Below are 14,529 nucleotides of genomic sequence, written 5' to 3' on the forward strand. Positions count from 1 at the left end.
AACATTTACACTAATTTGAAATCACTGTCATGAACGATCAAAAGAGGGAGCTACACTGATTCTTTGCAGCACTTAAAACCTTGAAAACCAACACAAAGTAGACAAGCCCCGCTCATTCCCGCTGTCTTCTTTCATGAGACAATGCTACTCGGTGTGCCCATTTCGCTTCCTGCTCAGTCGTGAGGAAAGGCGGTGTCACGGCTGCCACGCCCCCCTCCCAGTGGGCTAAGCTAAAATATGCTAAGCTAGCCGGCCAACCAGGAAGGAAGCGAGCCAGGAAGGGCGCATCCCGGATAGGGTCGGACAGACAGCTAGCTGGCTAGCTCACATCAACGTAACCATGGCAGTAAATCTTAGCAAAAACGGCCCCACGTTAACAGCGGCGTATCAAGAAGTCGTCAACGAAAAATCCGATACTAACTGGTAAGGAGCAGAAAAAAAAAAGAACAGGCGAAAACTTTGAGGCGAAATGAGGAGGCGTTATGTACCTTTTTGATGTTGGCTAGCCCGGGAGCATCTAAGTGGCGAAGTCACGTCAACTTGTCGCCAGTGTTTAACGAATTGTTTGAACGCTTAAACCTCAGCATATCTTACGTGGATGTGTACAAACGTGTATGCCTGCCTTCATCTCTGCACTCAGTTATTTTATTTCATTGTATTTATTTTTTTTGAGGGGGGGGAGTTGTTCGCAGTTACAATTAACGGTAATTTAAATTAATGTAGTAATCGAAGCATTTATACAATCAGTGACTGAATATTTAGGGTATAGAAATTGTTTAGTCTTTTTAGAAACCTTTTTAATTTTTATTATTTAAAAATAAAGATTGTAACAAGACGCCCGGTTCCTGCTTTTAAGGAAAGATGTAGAACTTTCGCCTTTGTTGTCGTTGGTTGTCTACCCGTCATTCTAATTGTCAAGTAAACCTTAGTTTAAAATATTACATCCAATTGGATACCAGAGATTTATTTTTCTTCTGGTATGTGATCATAGCATTGACTTTTCTGTCTGATGGAAGCCGGTAGGTTCTCTCTCTCTCTCGCTCTCTCTCTCTCTCTCTCTCTCTCTCACACACACAAATATGGCGATCTAAAGGTGATTGCATGTGTATTTTAGAGGCTATGACCTTTCCGACAGTCTCGTGTCACTTAGTTGGTCTCGAAAATTGTTTAAAATTACACCCAAATGTAGCTTTGATCTATCCTGGTGCCATAGTGACAGGTAGAACAATTCATTGGTCTTCCAATGTCACAACAGTATTTGCAATTATTGTGACAGTTTGTGCTGAGCAGCTAGGTGAGAGAGACTCTCATTTCCCACAATACGCTTCCATTTTTGAAATGGTCTTCATCATAGTTCTTCTCTTATCTGTCACTGGTAGCTATCGCGCAAATCCGAAAAAGAAAACAACTTAAGTTGAGTTCCAAAGGTATACAGTCTGACTGTTCTAGTTTTGAATGACATCAGGTGCATATTTTTTTTTACCTAAGCCTCACAGTTCTGAGGTTGGGGGTTTGAATTCAGGGTCAGGCCTTGCTGTGTGGTTTGCATGCTTTCCTCGTCCTTGCATGTGATTTCTCCAGGTACTCTGGCCATTTCGCACCTTTCAATCACGTTCCAAATTTCAAGTTTTAAAACTCAAGTTGTATGACTTTTTGAACATTCCAACTTTCAAGGTTCAAAATCTAAAAATTGGACTTCCAGTATCGGGAGACATTTGTATAAGTTTTCGTGTTCAATCCTTCTTTGTTCACGAACAGGGAACAATCCCTGATAATGAAAGGCAATAAATACATTTACATGTAAAAGTTTCACATCACAACACTCATCTTTGAAAGGACGCTTTGTCCTTTGTTGCGATAAGAAGCAAAAGACTGGTTAACACTGTTGTTAGTTTGTTTTCTAACAGGATTATCAGCTTTGGACTCTTTTAAGATTAGACTTTACAGCGATTTGATCAGCCTGATCAGATCGGCTGACAATTGCTTTTTTTTTGCTGATCAGTTTTGTTGTCACAATTAGCCGATGTTGATTGGCTCGAGAAAGACCTTGTCGCCATCATGCAGAGTAGATCAGAAACCAAAAGATAGTTTATTTTTTATTATTTGTATATTTTTATTTTATTTTTCACATCTTTTGACATAGTACACGGAGTCCTTGGTCTAAGACTGAAACTCCTACAGTAGTGACTGAACTCGGATTCCACCATGAAAGTCATAATTTACATAAAAATACTTTGTAATAAAAAAAACAAATGCATTGAAATAACCAAGATGATGCACTTAGTATAACTGCTGAGAGGTGGATGGAGAAGAAGAAGAAGGGGATGCTGTGCTTAGCTACTGAGAAGTAACCTGGTCTTCAATTCTCTCCATCTAGACAAATATCACAGAACCTTGTTTTGTGATCATTGTATCTGACATGGGAACGGAACCCTTCACATGCGCTTTGTCTTTAATAATTGTCACCACGGTCGACCGACTGAAGCCTTGGTGGTGGTGGTGGTGTCTCTCCACTCTCCAATCTTTTTACGAGCTTGAGCTTTGTTGGTACAGAAGCATTGCTAAAAGACACAGCTTTCATCTTTGGGGCGATAATATCTAAAAAGGAGGGCGAAAAATACGAAGATACTCCCGGCGGACAAACACGGGCAAGCATTAGCCAGACAAAACGCCGTGCGGGCATTCTAAAGTCGACACGTCTTAACCTGAGGACTCCCTGTACTGTAAATATCGGACGGTCACTACAGATAACTAAATCTCCGCAATGGGGGAGAGAAGGCAATTGAGAGACAACACGTAACGTGTCGATCGGACTACAAGACAAATTGGCTCTTTCACGATTGCACTATCTCAGACTTCTCCTATAAAATCTTGTATTCCGATGCCACCGCATCCTGTTTTTTACGATCATTGCCAGCCAGTTACATGGGACCGAGAAACGCACAACCATTCACACTCGCATTCACACCTATGGGCAATTTAGCGTCTCCAATTAATGTATATTTTTGTGATGTGGGAGAAAACAGGAGTGCCCAGAGAAAACTCACGCAGGCACGGGGTAGTCATTCAAACTCTAGACAGGCAGGGCTGGCATTTGAACCCTGGTCCTCAGAACTGTGAGCTATACGTTATAACGAGTTTTCCACCGTACTGCCGACAGATACATTATTTATTCTAGATATATGGTTTTTGAAAAATTAAGTACACAAGTATATACAGTAAACAGTTTACTAATTGCTCCATCTTGTGATCAGATCGGTAATTGGTGATCTGTTAGCGTTTTTTTTAAACTTGATCGCCCCCAAAAATCCTGAACCTGTAAAGGCTATTTAAAATCTCTTTGATTGCATCACTTACTGTGAGGTTAATTGATCAGCTGGTTGGAAACATGTTGTCTCATCCATAGGGCATCAGAGGAAGTTTTAAAGAGGCGAGAATATGGAAAAATGACCTTTTACTCGCTTTTACGGAAGCATTTGGTCCTCCGCAGCGACTGCTCATTCATCAAGTTTGAAAATACGCAACCAAGACACGTATTTGTGGGCTATGTCAGAAAATGTCTCATGAAACAAGCCATTTTGATTTTGGTGGTACTGTATGAGGTCCCACGTGTAGGATCAAGTTGGCAAGTGTAGTTCAGCGGCTGATGAAGTGTCACCACCAGAAGTGAAAGTATTATTGATGTTTTATTGCCTTATGTGTGGGGCCTGCGCTCTCAGGGCTTGTCCTCCTGATACATCTTCATAGTAGCGTAAAGCTACATGCCATTGGCCACCCCAAAATAGAGGGGGCAAGGTGAGCCGTGGCTAGATAAACTACCCCCCGCCACCTAAAACTGCAGCAGTTGCTAAGATGTGGTGAGCTGTTTTAAGACCTCTTGGGGGAAAATGACATGACAAAATGACAAAAAAAAAAGTCCGACTATTTTAGCCCGAGAGTTACTTATGGTGTCGTGGTACACGCCCCTGCCTTTGGCGCGGGCAGCGTGATGGTGTCGATATCTGCCCTGCGACTGACTGGCAACCAGTTTAGGGTGTAGTCCACCTTTTGCCCGAAGCTAGCTGGGATAGGCTCTGGCTTTCCTGCAACCCTTGTGAGGATAAGGGGCTTGGATAATGACATGACATTTTAGCCCGTTCACTTGCAAGGGGGGACACGGTGGTGCAGCTGGAAAGCGTTGGCCTCACAGTTCTGAGGACCCGGATTCAATCCCAGCCCTCCCTGTGTGGATTTTGCATTTTTTTTTTTCTCCGGGTACTCCAGTTTCCTCCCACATCCCAAAAACATGCAACATTAATTGGACACTAAATTGCCCCTAGGTGTGATTGTGAGGGCGACTGTTTGTCTCCATGTGCCCTCCGCTTGGCTGGCAACCAGTTCAGGGTGTACCCCGCCTCCTGCCTGTTGACAGCTGGGATGTGCTCCAGCACTCCGTGCGACCCTTGTGAGGATAAGCAGTGAAGAAAATGGATGGATGGACTTGTAGGAAGGGAGAGGGGAAATCTAACATAACATTGTAATAATGTGTTTTACTGGCTCTCCTCCTCAGGGCCTTGTTCACCTACGAGGGAAACAGCAATGACATCCGCCTAGTAGAAAAAGGAGGTGAGTAATTGTTTAGACGGATATCAGGCTTTTGTCATCTTAACACAACATCATCAAATGCACGTTGGAATGTCTCTGTCAGCACGCAACCGCAGTAGTTGAAGATCAGCACAAAGCCAACCGCTGCCTCAACCCGTCATTTGCAAAGGGGAAAAATGTTCCCTGTTACACAAGCGACCGCAGCAGCCATTTGACGATTGCCGCAATGTTTGTGTTATCAGATGGAGGATTGGAGGAGTTGGTGGAGGAGCTCAACAGTGGAAAAGTAATGTATGCTTTCTGTCGGGTCCAGGACCCGAACTCCGGCCTTCCTAAATACGTCCTCATCAATTGGGTCAGTACTCCGTTCCACCGGTGTGTATTTGTCCTTTCCCCCCCTCGTAAACTCGTCATCCAGAACCAATTGTTTGTGTCTCAGACGGGGGAAGGAGTGAACGATGCCAGGAAAGGACTTTGTGCAAATCATGTGAGCTCCATGGCAAACTTTCTTAAGGTAACACTGCACTCATTTAAATATACATTTTGACTTTTCTCCGACCATCTGTTTGTGTTTAAAACATGCTGAGTTGCACATTGTTAATCTTTGGAGGACGACATGAAGAGCAGGCCATTCATCAAAGCTGCTTACATCCGTGGAAAAAGGCTGCGTTGGAGTAGTTTCGGTGTCATACGTCGTATATCATTGTAGCAAGCAGCTGGACGGACACCAAGTTTACACCAGCTTTTGTAAATGGAATTTTCATTTGGATGTGTTGTCAGGGGGCCCACGTGACCGTAAATGCCCGAGCAGACGAGGACGTCGAACCCGAGGTGATCATGGAGAAGGTGGCCAAGGCCTCGGGAGCAAACTACAGTTTCCACAAAGAAGCTTCGAGTCGGTTCCAGGACAGCGGCCCTCAGGGTCCCGTGGTATGACATCTTTGCTGCTTGGTGTAAGGTAAACTAGGAAAAAGTGTGGCAGAGCAGCGGTCGTTGTTAGAGAAAGTCCAGTGTGCTGCCTAAAGAAACCAGCGGCCTCTTGTTTTCCTTTGTTACAGTACGTATGTGAATTGTGCCATTAGCTGTAATCTCTCACTCATTGAATCACATTGCAAAATCCACAAACTGAATAGCTGTATGTTATACTTTCAATTTGCATCGCAATTTTTTGTTGTTGCGCGTAATGCAGATTATCTGCGAAGAGACTGCATCAGGAGTGCACAATTGTTTTTTTTTTTTTTTTTTTTTTTTTTTGGGACACACCGTCCCGCAATCGACTAAGACTGCCTCACGATCGACGCATTGAGCACCCCTGGTGTAGATGGACACCACCTAAAAAGTGATTGTCACAACTTTCAGATGTTCAAAGTGGATGTGTTCACCTGCTCGACTTACTATCGGGACTTTATTTGAGGTGGCTGTTGCATTTGGATGTAAAATTATTTGCTTCTTACTTTTAGATCTGCCTTTTCACTACAGGCCTTTGGGTCGAACAAGCCATTGATCGTGTGTGTGCCACCGCTGTGAATAGAAAACTTTTCAGTTTGTGGACGACAAAAGACGAGGCATCCAATAGGGAAGAAGGGATGGCAGAGTGACGAGCTAAAGAATTTGGCACTCTAAATGACATGGCGAAATAATAATCATAATAATTGGATTATCCGTGTTTCCCGAGTTTTGGGACGCGTGACGGCTGACGTGGTAACGAGACACAATAATGGACGGAGATCTCTGCCACAAAGTTTGACTTTAAAGTGGTAAAATATTCAAGGTTTGGCTTGAAACCGCTTCAATACGTGGTTTTAGAGATTTTAACAGAGTTTATTGTCGTGAATCACATTTGTGTACTGCATTGTCATGCGAGTGTGACTTTTAAGACCTCGTATTTAACTGAATTTTATCTTTTAAAGCATTTCAAGATTCATCTGTTTTGCATGAGTTATCCTTTGATTTCCTTGCTTGCAGGGCTCTGTCTACCAAAAGACCAACGCCATGTCAGAAATCAGGAGAACCAACAAGGACACATTCTGGGCGCAGGCGGAGGTACTGTTGCTTTTCAGGTCTTCAACTCTGAAACAAACAGATTTACAGTGTGCGTTCGCGGCCCCGCATATTCGTGGATTTTGCTCCTCAAAGGTGCTGTAGTTTCACAATTGTCTTAAATTCTCTTTGAAATAGATGATGCACCACATTAGACTAATGTGGTGCTCTTTATGTGCACACTGATTTCCAACATTTTCAAATTTTTTTGTTATGCGTCCAATGAAGTACACTTCAACACTGGTTACGCTGTTAGCATGCGTGCCATTAAGTGTTTTAGTCTGTATGTAAGCTGCCATATGATGGCGCTCACGTGGCAGTGAGGAACAATTGCAGTTCACATCTGCAAGCAGAAGGTTACCATAATTCCCGGCCTACAGAGCGCACCTGGTTATAAGCGTCACCCAGTAGATTTGTAAAGGAAATACCATTTGGTACATACATACGCCGCAGCTTTGTAAAAGCCGGAAGTACCCACATAGAAACCCACATTCAAACACGAGATATTTACAAAGAAAGACGGTACACAGAGAGTTTAACCTAGTGCCGACATGCTAAGGCTAGCGCTGCCGTACTAACAGGGCCAGTTAAAAAAAAAATAATAAATAAATAATAAAAAAAAAAAATATATATATATATATATATATATATACACACACACACACACCGGTAAAAATCCCTGAGAGACGGCAGTAACAGGGCTGGACCAGTAAAAGTCACTTCCTCGGCACATATATTCCACCATTCTCAGTCTTACCTTTTCCGCTCGAGTGCCCCCTTGCGGCCGTTAGAAAAAAATGCACAAATTAGCCGCATAAAGCACAGGGTTGAAACTGTGTAAAAAAAAAAAAAAAAAAGTCGCGGCTTATGGCACGGAAATTACGGTACATTGCCCCACACGCTGCCTGTGCAGGCAGGTCATTCCTGACAATGTACACACTCACGGTGTCACATCGAAACTAAAATTATCACACCACAGCAAAGAGAAAAGGATAGCTAGCAAATAAAACATAAAAGAAGTACTCAAAAAATATCCATCCATCTATTTTCTTAGCCGCTTATCCTCACGAGGGTGGGAGGGAGTGCTGGAGCCTATCCCGGCTGTCAACGGGAAGGAGGCAGGGTACACCCTGAACTGGTTGCCAGCCAATCGCAGGGGAAATTGAGACAAACAGCCACACACACAATCACACCTATGGGCAATTTAGAGTGTCCAATTCATGTTGCATGTTTTTGGAATGTGGGAGGAAAGCGGAGTGCCCGGAGGAAACCCATGCAATCTCCACACAGGCGGTCCAGGATTGAACCCGGGACTTCAGAAGTGTGAGGCCAACTCTTTACCAGCTGACCCACTGTGCTGCCACTCAAAAAATAATTGACACAAGACATGCACTTTAAATGCTATTTACATCCTCCCAACATGCACACTAAACAGTGATCAAATACATGCTAACATTGTAACCAGTGTGTTCAAGTGTACTTCTTTAGACAAATTACACAACAGTTGTGCAAATAAGGCATGCTGTTAAAAGATGTAAAAATATGGTACATATCATACATACTGTAATTTCCGGCCTACACTCGAGCGGAAAAGGTAAGAATGAGATCGGTGGAATGTATGTGGCAAGGAAGTGACTTTTGCCGGCCCTGTTAGTGCTGTGCTAGCATTAGCACTGTGCTAGCGTGTTGCTGCTGTCTTACTGTCGTGTCTCGGTCATACTTACCGGGAAGTTTTATTTTAACTGGCCCTGTTAGCGTTAGCGTTAATCTCTTTCTGTGTACAGTCTTTCTTTGTAAGTATCTCGTCTTTCAATGTGGGCACTAACATCCATGAATAACGGGTGAACACTGGAATGCTGTTTTACTCTACAACTTTCTGATTTTGTTTACTCTGTCTTGCCAATTTGACAAGCATTCCCTTGCTATAAACAATTAGATTTGTGCTCAGTCTTTTGTTCTTGTGCCCCAGAAAGAGGAGGAGAAACGTCGCCTGGAGGAGCGGCGCAAAGCAGATGAGGAGCGCCAGCATCTGGAGAAAGAGAGGAAGGACAGGGAAGTCAAGGAGGCGGCGCAGAGGGACAAGTGGGACAAAGAGAGGGCCGTTCAAATTGAGCAACAGAAGTAGGTGGCAACAACTGAGTGAGAATTGACAACTCAGCTGTGTGATTTTGGTCTGGTTTGATCATTGCTTGGGCAGGAAGTACCAGCAGCAGCAGGAGGCCGAGAGCAGAGAGCAAGAGAAACAACGCTGGGTCAGTGTTTTAGTTGGGGGCCCAGAAAGTGAATTTCAATTCATCAGGGATGAGAATTTTCCGCCGATCGGCGGATTTCTGACTTTTTCAGACCAAAATGACCATTCTCCAGATAAGCGCAAATCCGTTGAGAAAATTTCAGGGGGTAGGGTATCGTGCGCCCGCCTCTCGGTGGTGGGCTCCGAGCTGCAAGTTCAGCTTCGTGCTAGCACAAGCACGACTATCATATGCCGTTCTAACATGCTCGGTAGTGTAAATATTTGCATTTTGCGACAAAGATTAAAACTTGTTTGCGGCAATTACTCGATTGGACAACAGAGTTATACAGTATAACGATCCAATCGTGTTAGTGGTTAATCGAGTTTCACCATTGCCATGTACATGTGTTCTCGGTTCTCAGAAATCGCAGTGTAACTTGTTAGTTAGCCAATTAATGGCGCGTGGGACTTAGCGCGAACTGAGCGACGGCGTGTTCAAAGTTTCACGATGGCGAAAGTGTTGGGAAAAAAAGGATGAAGAGGGAGGGAGGGCAATTGACAAGGATGCTGGAATCAAAAACTGTTTCAGATGGGCATGGCTTGAAAAAAGTGTAACCTTGCAGATAGGACCAAAAACGGTATGTCTAACCGAACACATACAAAAAGTGGACATTCCCGGCAAAGTGCTGTGAACTCTGTGTTCCGAAAGGAGCAAAAAAAATATCCAGGACACTCGGACCCCCCCCCCCCCCCCCCCCCCAAATCGACAGACATTTTCAGTCTTTTTCCAAATTGGTCATTCTCATCCCTGATTCATGTATGACGAGATGCTGGCTGTCATGAAAAAAAATCATGAGGTAACTGATGAGAGCAAATATTGAATGTGCCCACCATCAGGAGCAACAGGGGGAGATCCAGGAAGCCCAGAAGAAAGCAGTCCGACGAGGGGAATCTGTGGAAAAGGCCAATGTGAGTCTCCCTCCTTCAATGTTTTCCAAACTTTCATCTTTCTTACGCAATAAGACTGCACACTTTTTTTTTTATACACATAATAGCTTTTGTTCAATGAGAAATGAGACAAATAAATATGTTCTGTTGTTGCGAGGAAGCACACTACTGTATTTTTTTTTTTGTGGTATTTGTGCATTCAACAAGAATAGCCCAGCACAGATAACCAATAGTTTTACCGCCATCTGCTGGCCACCAATTTCCTAGCCATTCAGGAAATCCTGTATTTTTCTCAAATTTGTATTGTTCTGGATTCTGTACAACACCGCGGTTGACCGGTCCAAGCTAGCAGTTCCATTTGATATTTTCACAGTTTTTCTTCCCACTGAATGTCTGGTGTCTTTTGCAGGAGGCCGCTTCCCTGATTTCCCAGCGAGCTGTGAATCCCAGAGACATGTTCAAGCAGAGAGAGAGGGGAATAACTCCCAGTGATTCCGATGTGCCTTCTGCCGCTATCAGCCCCCAGCCAGGTAGTGCACCCCTCCACTTTCCCGCCCGCCACATTACTTTTGTCACCCGCTCCTGCATTTCCACTCTGGGTAGCGGTGGCTACGAGCGAAATTTGCCCGAAATCCGCTCTCTACCTGTCCCTGATCACACTTAAAAATGTTTGTCTGTCTCCATCATTTGTACCTTCCTTTCCTTTCGCACCTCCTCCATCTGTGCATGCTTTGGACTCCACGCGCGGCCCTACTCAGGGCGCCTTCAAAGCCCATTTCTCTCTAAGTACGAAAGCGAGCCAGCCGACTCGCCTCAGCGCCAAGCCTCTCCGGTGCCGGCAGGCTCCGCCCCCGCTGTCCACGCTGCAGGTGTGACCTTACACACACACACTCACACAACATATCTGGTGACGGTCAGTCTAAACCAGCGTTTCCCAATTTGGTATGCTTGGCGCCAAGGCACATGTTTCACATCAGAAAAAAATCACATAGCACTCTGCCAAGAAAATTTGCTTCGTTGGTGTGAAATCTCACACAGATATACTTGCAGTCTGTAGCTATACGTCCTTGGCACAGAAAGTTGAAGGAAAGGTTACATTATTACAGATTCAAGTAGCACACCTAATATTCTGGCATGGTACGTTGGTTTAGGAATCACTGCTTTACAGCTTTTCTTTTTATCCATTTCATCACTTACTCATTTCATCGTTGTACTTTCAATCCATTTTGCCGTGTTGACATTTTTATAAGCCTCATGCCTTGGTGGTGGTTTTCGTCTTGTGCGGGCTTGTGTGTACATGCATGTCTGCGCTTGTGTTTTTGGGTGATAAGAGCCAGATGTCGACGACGGACAGTCCAGGTGTGAATATGACGCACAGGAGCCAGCCCCTGAGGAGGATTTGAAAGGTGGGGCATCGATTGTAGTCTTAACAGTTCCACGCGCCAAGTTGTTTGCTCATTAGCTTCATAAACATCATTTGCCATCAGCTGCAATCTGCCGCCATCTGCTGGTAGATAAAACGCAAGACAAGAAGTATTTTTCTTTCAACAGAGGAAGTACCAGAGGCCAGCCCAAGCGTCCAGGATCATTTATACGAAGAGCCCCCCCAGGTGTTTGGTCAATTCTTGTACATATTTGATGTTTTTAAAAAAAAAAAAAAGTGTCCCTTTTTATGACACAAATAACCAAATCTTCTTGTAGGTTGAGGAGAACAATTATGAGGTGACCGCTGAGGAGACATCAGATAGAGGAATCTGTGCTCGGGCCTTGTATGACTACCAGGCTGGTAATTACATCTTTATTTTATTGTATTGGCTTAAATTGGGAAAAATCGTTGTCATGACTGCCTCAAGATTCCGAGGTTCTGCTTTCCTTGTGTAGCGTATGTATGTTTTTCTCATGCTTGCAGGGGGTCTCTTCCACCCTCGGATAATTTCACTCCTCCACATTCCCTGGGGAAAAAGTGTGTGTGTGTGTATATATAGCAGTTTAAGTGAGAACTACAAAGTATCCATAGTTAATAATATGTCTAAGTGGGTTTGATTTGAGTCCATATTGGCTAGTGTCATGAAAAAATATTGGCCCCCTTCTGAAATTCTTACATTTTGACAGCATGCTTGAGATCATCAAACAAATGTAAATATCATATATATATATATATATATATATATACACACACACACACTCTCACACTCCTGACATGTCAGAAGATTGTCGAAATGCTATTTTTCAACTTAAAAGCAAGTTTCTTTCGGCTTGTCCCGTTAGGGGTCGCCACAGCGTAACATCTCAGATGAACGCTCATATTGGTTTGGCACAGTTTTTACGCCAGATGCCCTTCCTGACGCAACCCCTCTTGGGGAGTGGAGGCCCCAGTGAGATACGAACTCATGACCCCTGGTTTACCACACCAATGCTCTAACCACGTCCACAATGTTTCCAAATGATTACCGTAATTTCTGGCATCCAGAGCGCACCTGATTAAAAGCCTCACAGAGTACATTTGTAAAGGAAATACCATTTTGTACATACAGAAGCCGCAGCTGTGTAAAAGCTGCAAGTGCCCACATTTAAACACGAGATATTTACAAAGACGGTACACAAAGAGTTTTCAAAGTTTTAATAGCTTAGCTTAACATAGCAACAACACAGTAGCACAAAAAGTGCTGGTTTAAAAAAAAAAAAAAAAAACAGCGCGGCAAAACATACCTAAATCACTGAGACACAGCAGAGAAACACTAGTGCGGTGCTAACAGAGCTGGTAAAAAAAAAAAAACATACCAGTAAAAATCACTGAGACGCAGCAGCAACATGCTAGCACAGTGCTAACACTAGTGCATTGCTAACAGGGCCGGTTAAAAAAAAAACAGCCGTGGTAGCAACACAGTAGCACAGCACTAACAGAGCCAGTTAAAAAAAAAAAAGCATACCTAAATCACTGAGACGTGGCAGGAATACGCTAGCACAGCACTAACGCTAGCGCGAAGCTAACAGGGTCACAAAAAAAAACTATACTGATAAAAAAAAAGTCACTGAGACGCGGAAGTGACAGCAGCAACATGCTAGCACAGTGCTAACGCTAGTGTAGCGCTAACAGGGCCGGTTGGGGAAAAAAAAAAAACAGACACTGCAGCTACACAGTAGCACAGGACTAGCAGAGCCAGTTTAAAAAAAAAAAAAATCACTGAGATGCGGCAGGAATACGCTAGCACGGCACTAACGCTAGCGCGGAGCTAACAGGGCCGCATAAAAAAAAAAAAAACTTACTGGTAAAAAAATCATAGAGACGTGGAAGTGACAGCAGCAACATGGTAGCACAGTGCTAACGCTAGTGCAGCGCTAACAGGGCCGGTTAAAAAAAAAAAAAACATACCGGTAGAAGTCACTTCCTCGGCTTATATTTTCTTCTAGTGTCACTCTTACCTTTTCCACTCAAGTGCCCCCTTGCTGCCGTTAGGAAAAAAAAAATGCACAAAATAGCCGCATCACCGCACAAACCGCAGGGTTGAAAGCGTGTGGGGGGAAAAAAAAAAGTCACTGTTTAAGGCCAGAAATTACGGTAATCAATTATCCAAAATATGATTAATAATCAGTTGTTGATTTAATAGTTGCTAGGTTTACACTCCAGCTAACCTGTGACCCCAGTGAGGATCGGCGGTATAGAAAATGGAATAATTGATTTGGATTTCACACTAAATGGCTCTGTTTTTCCCTAGCCGACGACACCGAGATCTCCTTCGACCCCGACGAGATCATCACCGGGATCGAGATGATCGACGAGGGCTGGTGGCGAGGCTACGGCCCCGACGGCCATTTTGGAATGTTCCCGGCCAACTACGTGGAGCTGGTGTAACCCCCCCCCCCCCTCCCCGCAGTAACACAGAACCTCCCAGGAAAAGTCCTCCACTGGTCGCGCCGCTCCGCATGACGGAAACGGCGAACGGACGCTCAACCCGAAGGCCCGGCCGTTTTTTTCCCCAAATTGCTCCCGTTCATACCAGCTCCTTGATGTTGTACGCAGGTACGCACGCCACCGCCACCGCTTGACCTGTTAAATGTGACGAGCTTTCGTTTCAATCTTGACGTTTTCTGCGCAATACGCAGCACTTGAGTCCACATTCCTTTCAAAGTGACTTCTTTTATCTGCTGTCATTCCATTATTACTCGCTGAGGCCGCAGCAGGGGGGAAAAAAAAAGATAGTGGTACGAGATTTTGAGATTATGAGAATTTGAATCTTTTCTCTAGTTTGTTGCCTTTGCTTTCCATAAGACCAAATGTGTCCCCCTTCACGTGACTGATCATAAATCATGTTTGAATTTCAAATTGTTTAGACTGAATTTGAAGTGGATATTTTTAACACCACCCGCTACACTCCCCCTCCCTCTTTGGTTGATTCCCTTGTGAGGTGAGAGTGAATACAAATGAATTTCCCTGCGGTGTGTGTAATGTGTCCTTGGTCCTTTCACTTCAACTTTTTCAAGTAAACATTCAAAATGGCACGTTTGCGATCATGAGTCTGGAACAACAATAAGATGTGAGCTTACATGGAATCAGTCGAAAGCTTTCTTTCATCTTTCTGCTTTTCAAAGTATGATTTTTCCCCACTCAGTTGACCACGTGAAATTTGGAACACATACATGTGTGTCGTCTGTTCCCAGAGTCTATAGTGTCCAGCCTTTGTAATAAAACTTAATAAATCTGCTCTGTGTTGATCTGTAGAATTTCT

At 44.0% G+C, this 14,529-nt stretch overlaps 1 protein-coding gene across 2 annotated transcripts; it reads left to right on the top strand.

The window, feature by feature from the left end:
* Nucleotides 1–223: 223 nt before the first annotated feature.
* On the top strand, nucleotides 224–14,504 carry dbnlb (drebrin-like b). Of its 2 annotated transcripts, XM_061817609.1 has the most exons (15): nucleotides 228–423; nucleotides 4,550–4,605; nucleotides 4,827–4,939; nucleotides 5,024–5,098; nucleotides 5,365–5,514; nucleotides 6,550–6,627; nucleotides 8,594–8,745; nucleotides 8,822–8,876; nucleotides 9,752–9,823; nucleotides 10,212–10,332; nucleotides 10,561–10,671; nucleotides 11,134–11,208; nucleotides 11,354–11,412; nucleotides 11,504–11,588; nucleotides 13,519–14,504. In XM_061817609.1, the coding sequence occupies exons 1-15, from the start codon at nucleotides 341–343 to the stop codon at nucleotides 13,653–13,655; spliced, it is 1,422 nt and encodes a 473-aa protein (XP_061673593.1). In that variant the 5' UTR covers nucleotides 228–340; the 3' UTR covers nucleotides 13,656–14,504. The 2 variants fall into 2 exon arrangements, with proteins under 2 accessions (XP_061673594.1, XP_061673593.1); XM_061817610.1 differs by lacking the exon at nucleotides 10,561–10,671 and having other exon boundaries at nucleotides 224–423.
* The last annotated feature ends 25 nt before the right edge of the window (nucleotides 14,505–14,529 follow it).

This window comes from Syngnathoides biaculeatus, chromosome 4 (genome assembly GCF_019802595.1).
Source record: "Syngnathoides biaculeatus isolate LvHL_M chromosome 4, ASM1980259v1, whole genome shotgun sequence".
Lineage (NCBI taxonomy): Eukaryota > Metazoa > Chordata > Actinopteri > Syngnathiformes > Syngnathidae > Syngnathoides > Syngnathoides biaculeatus.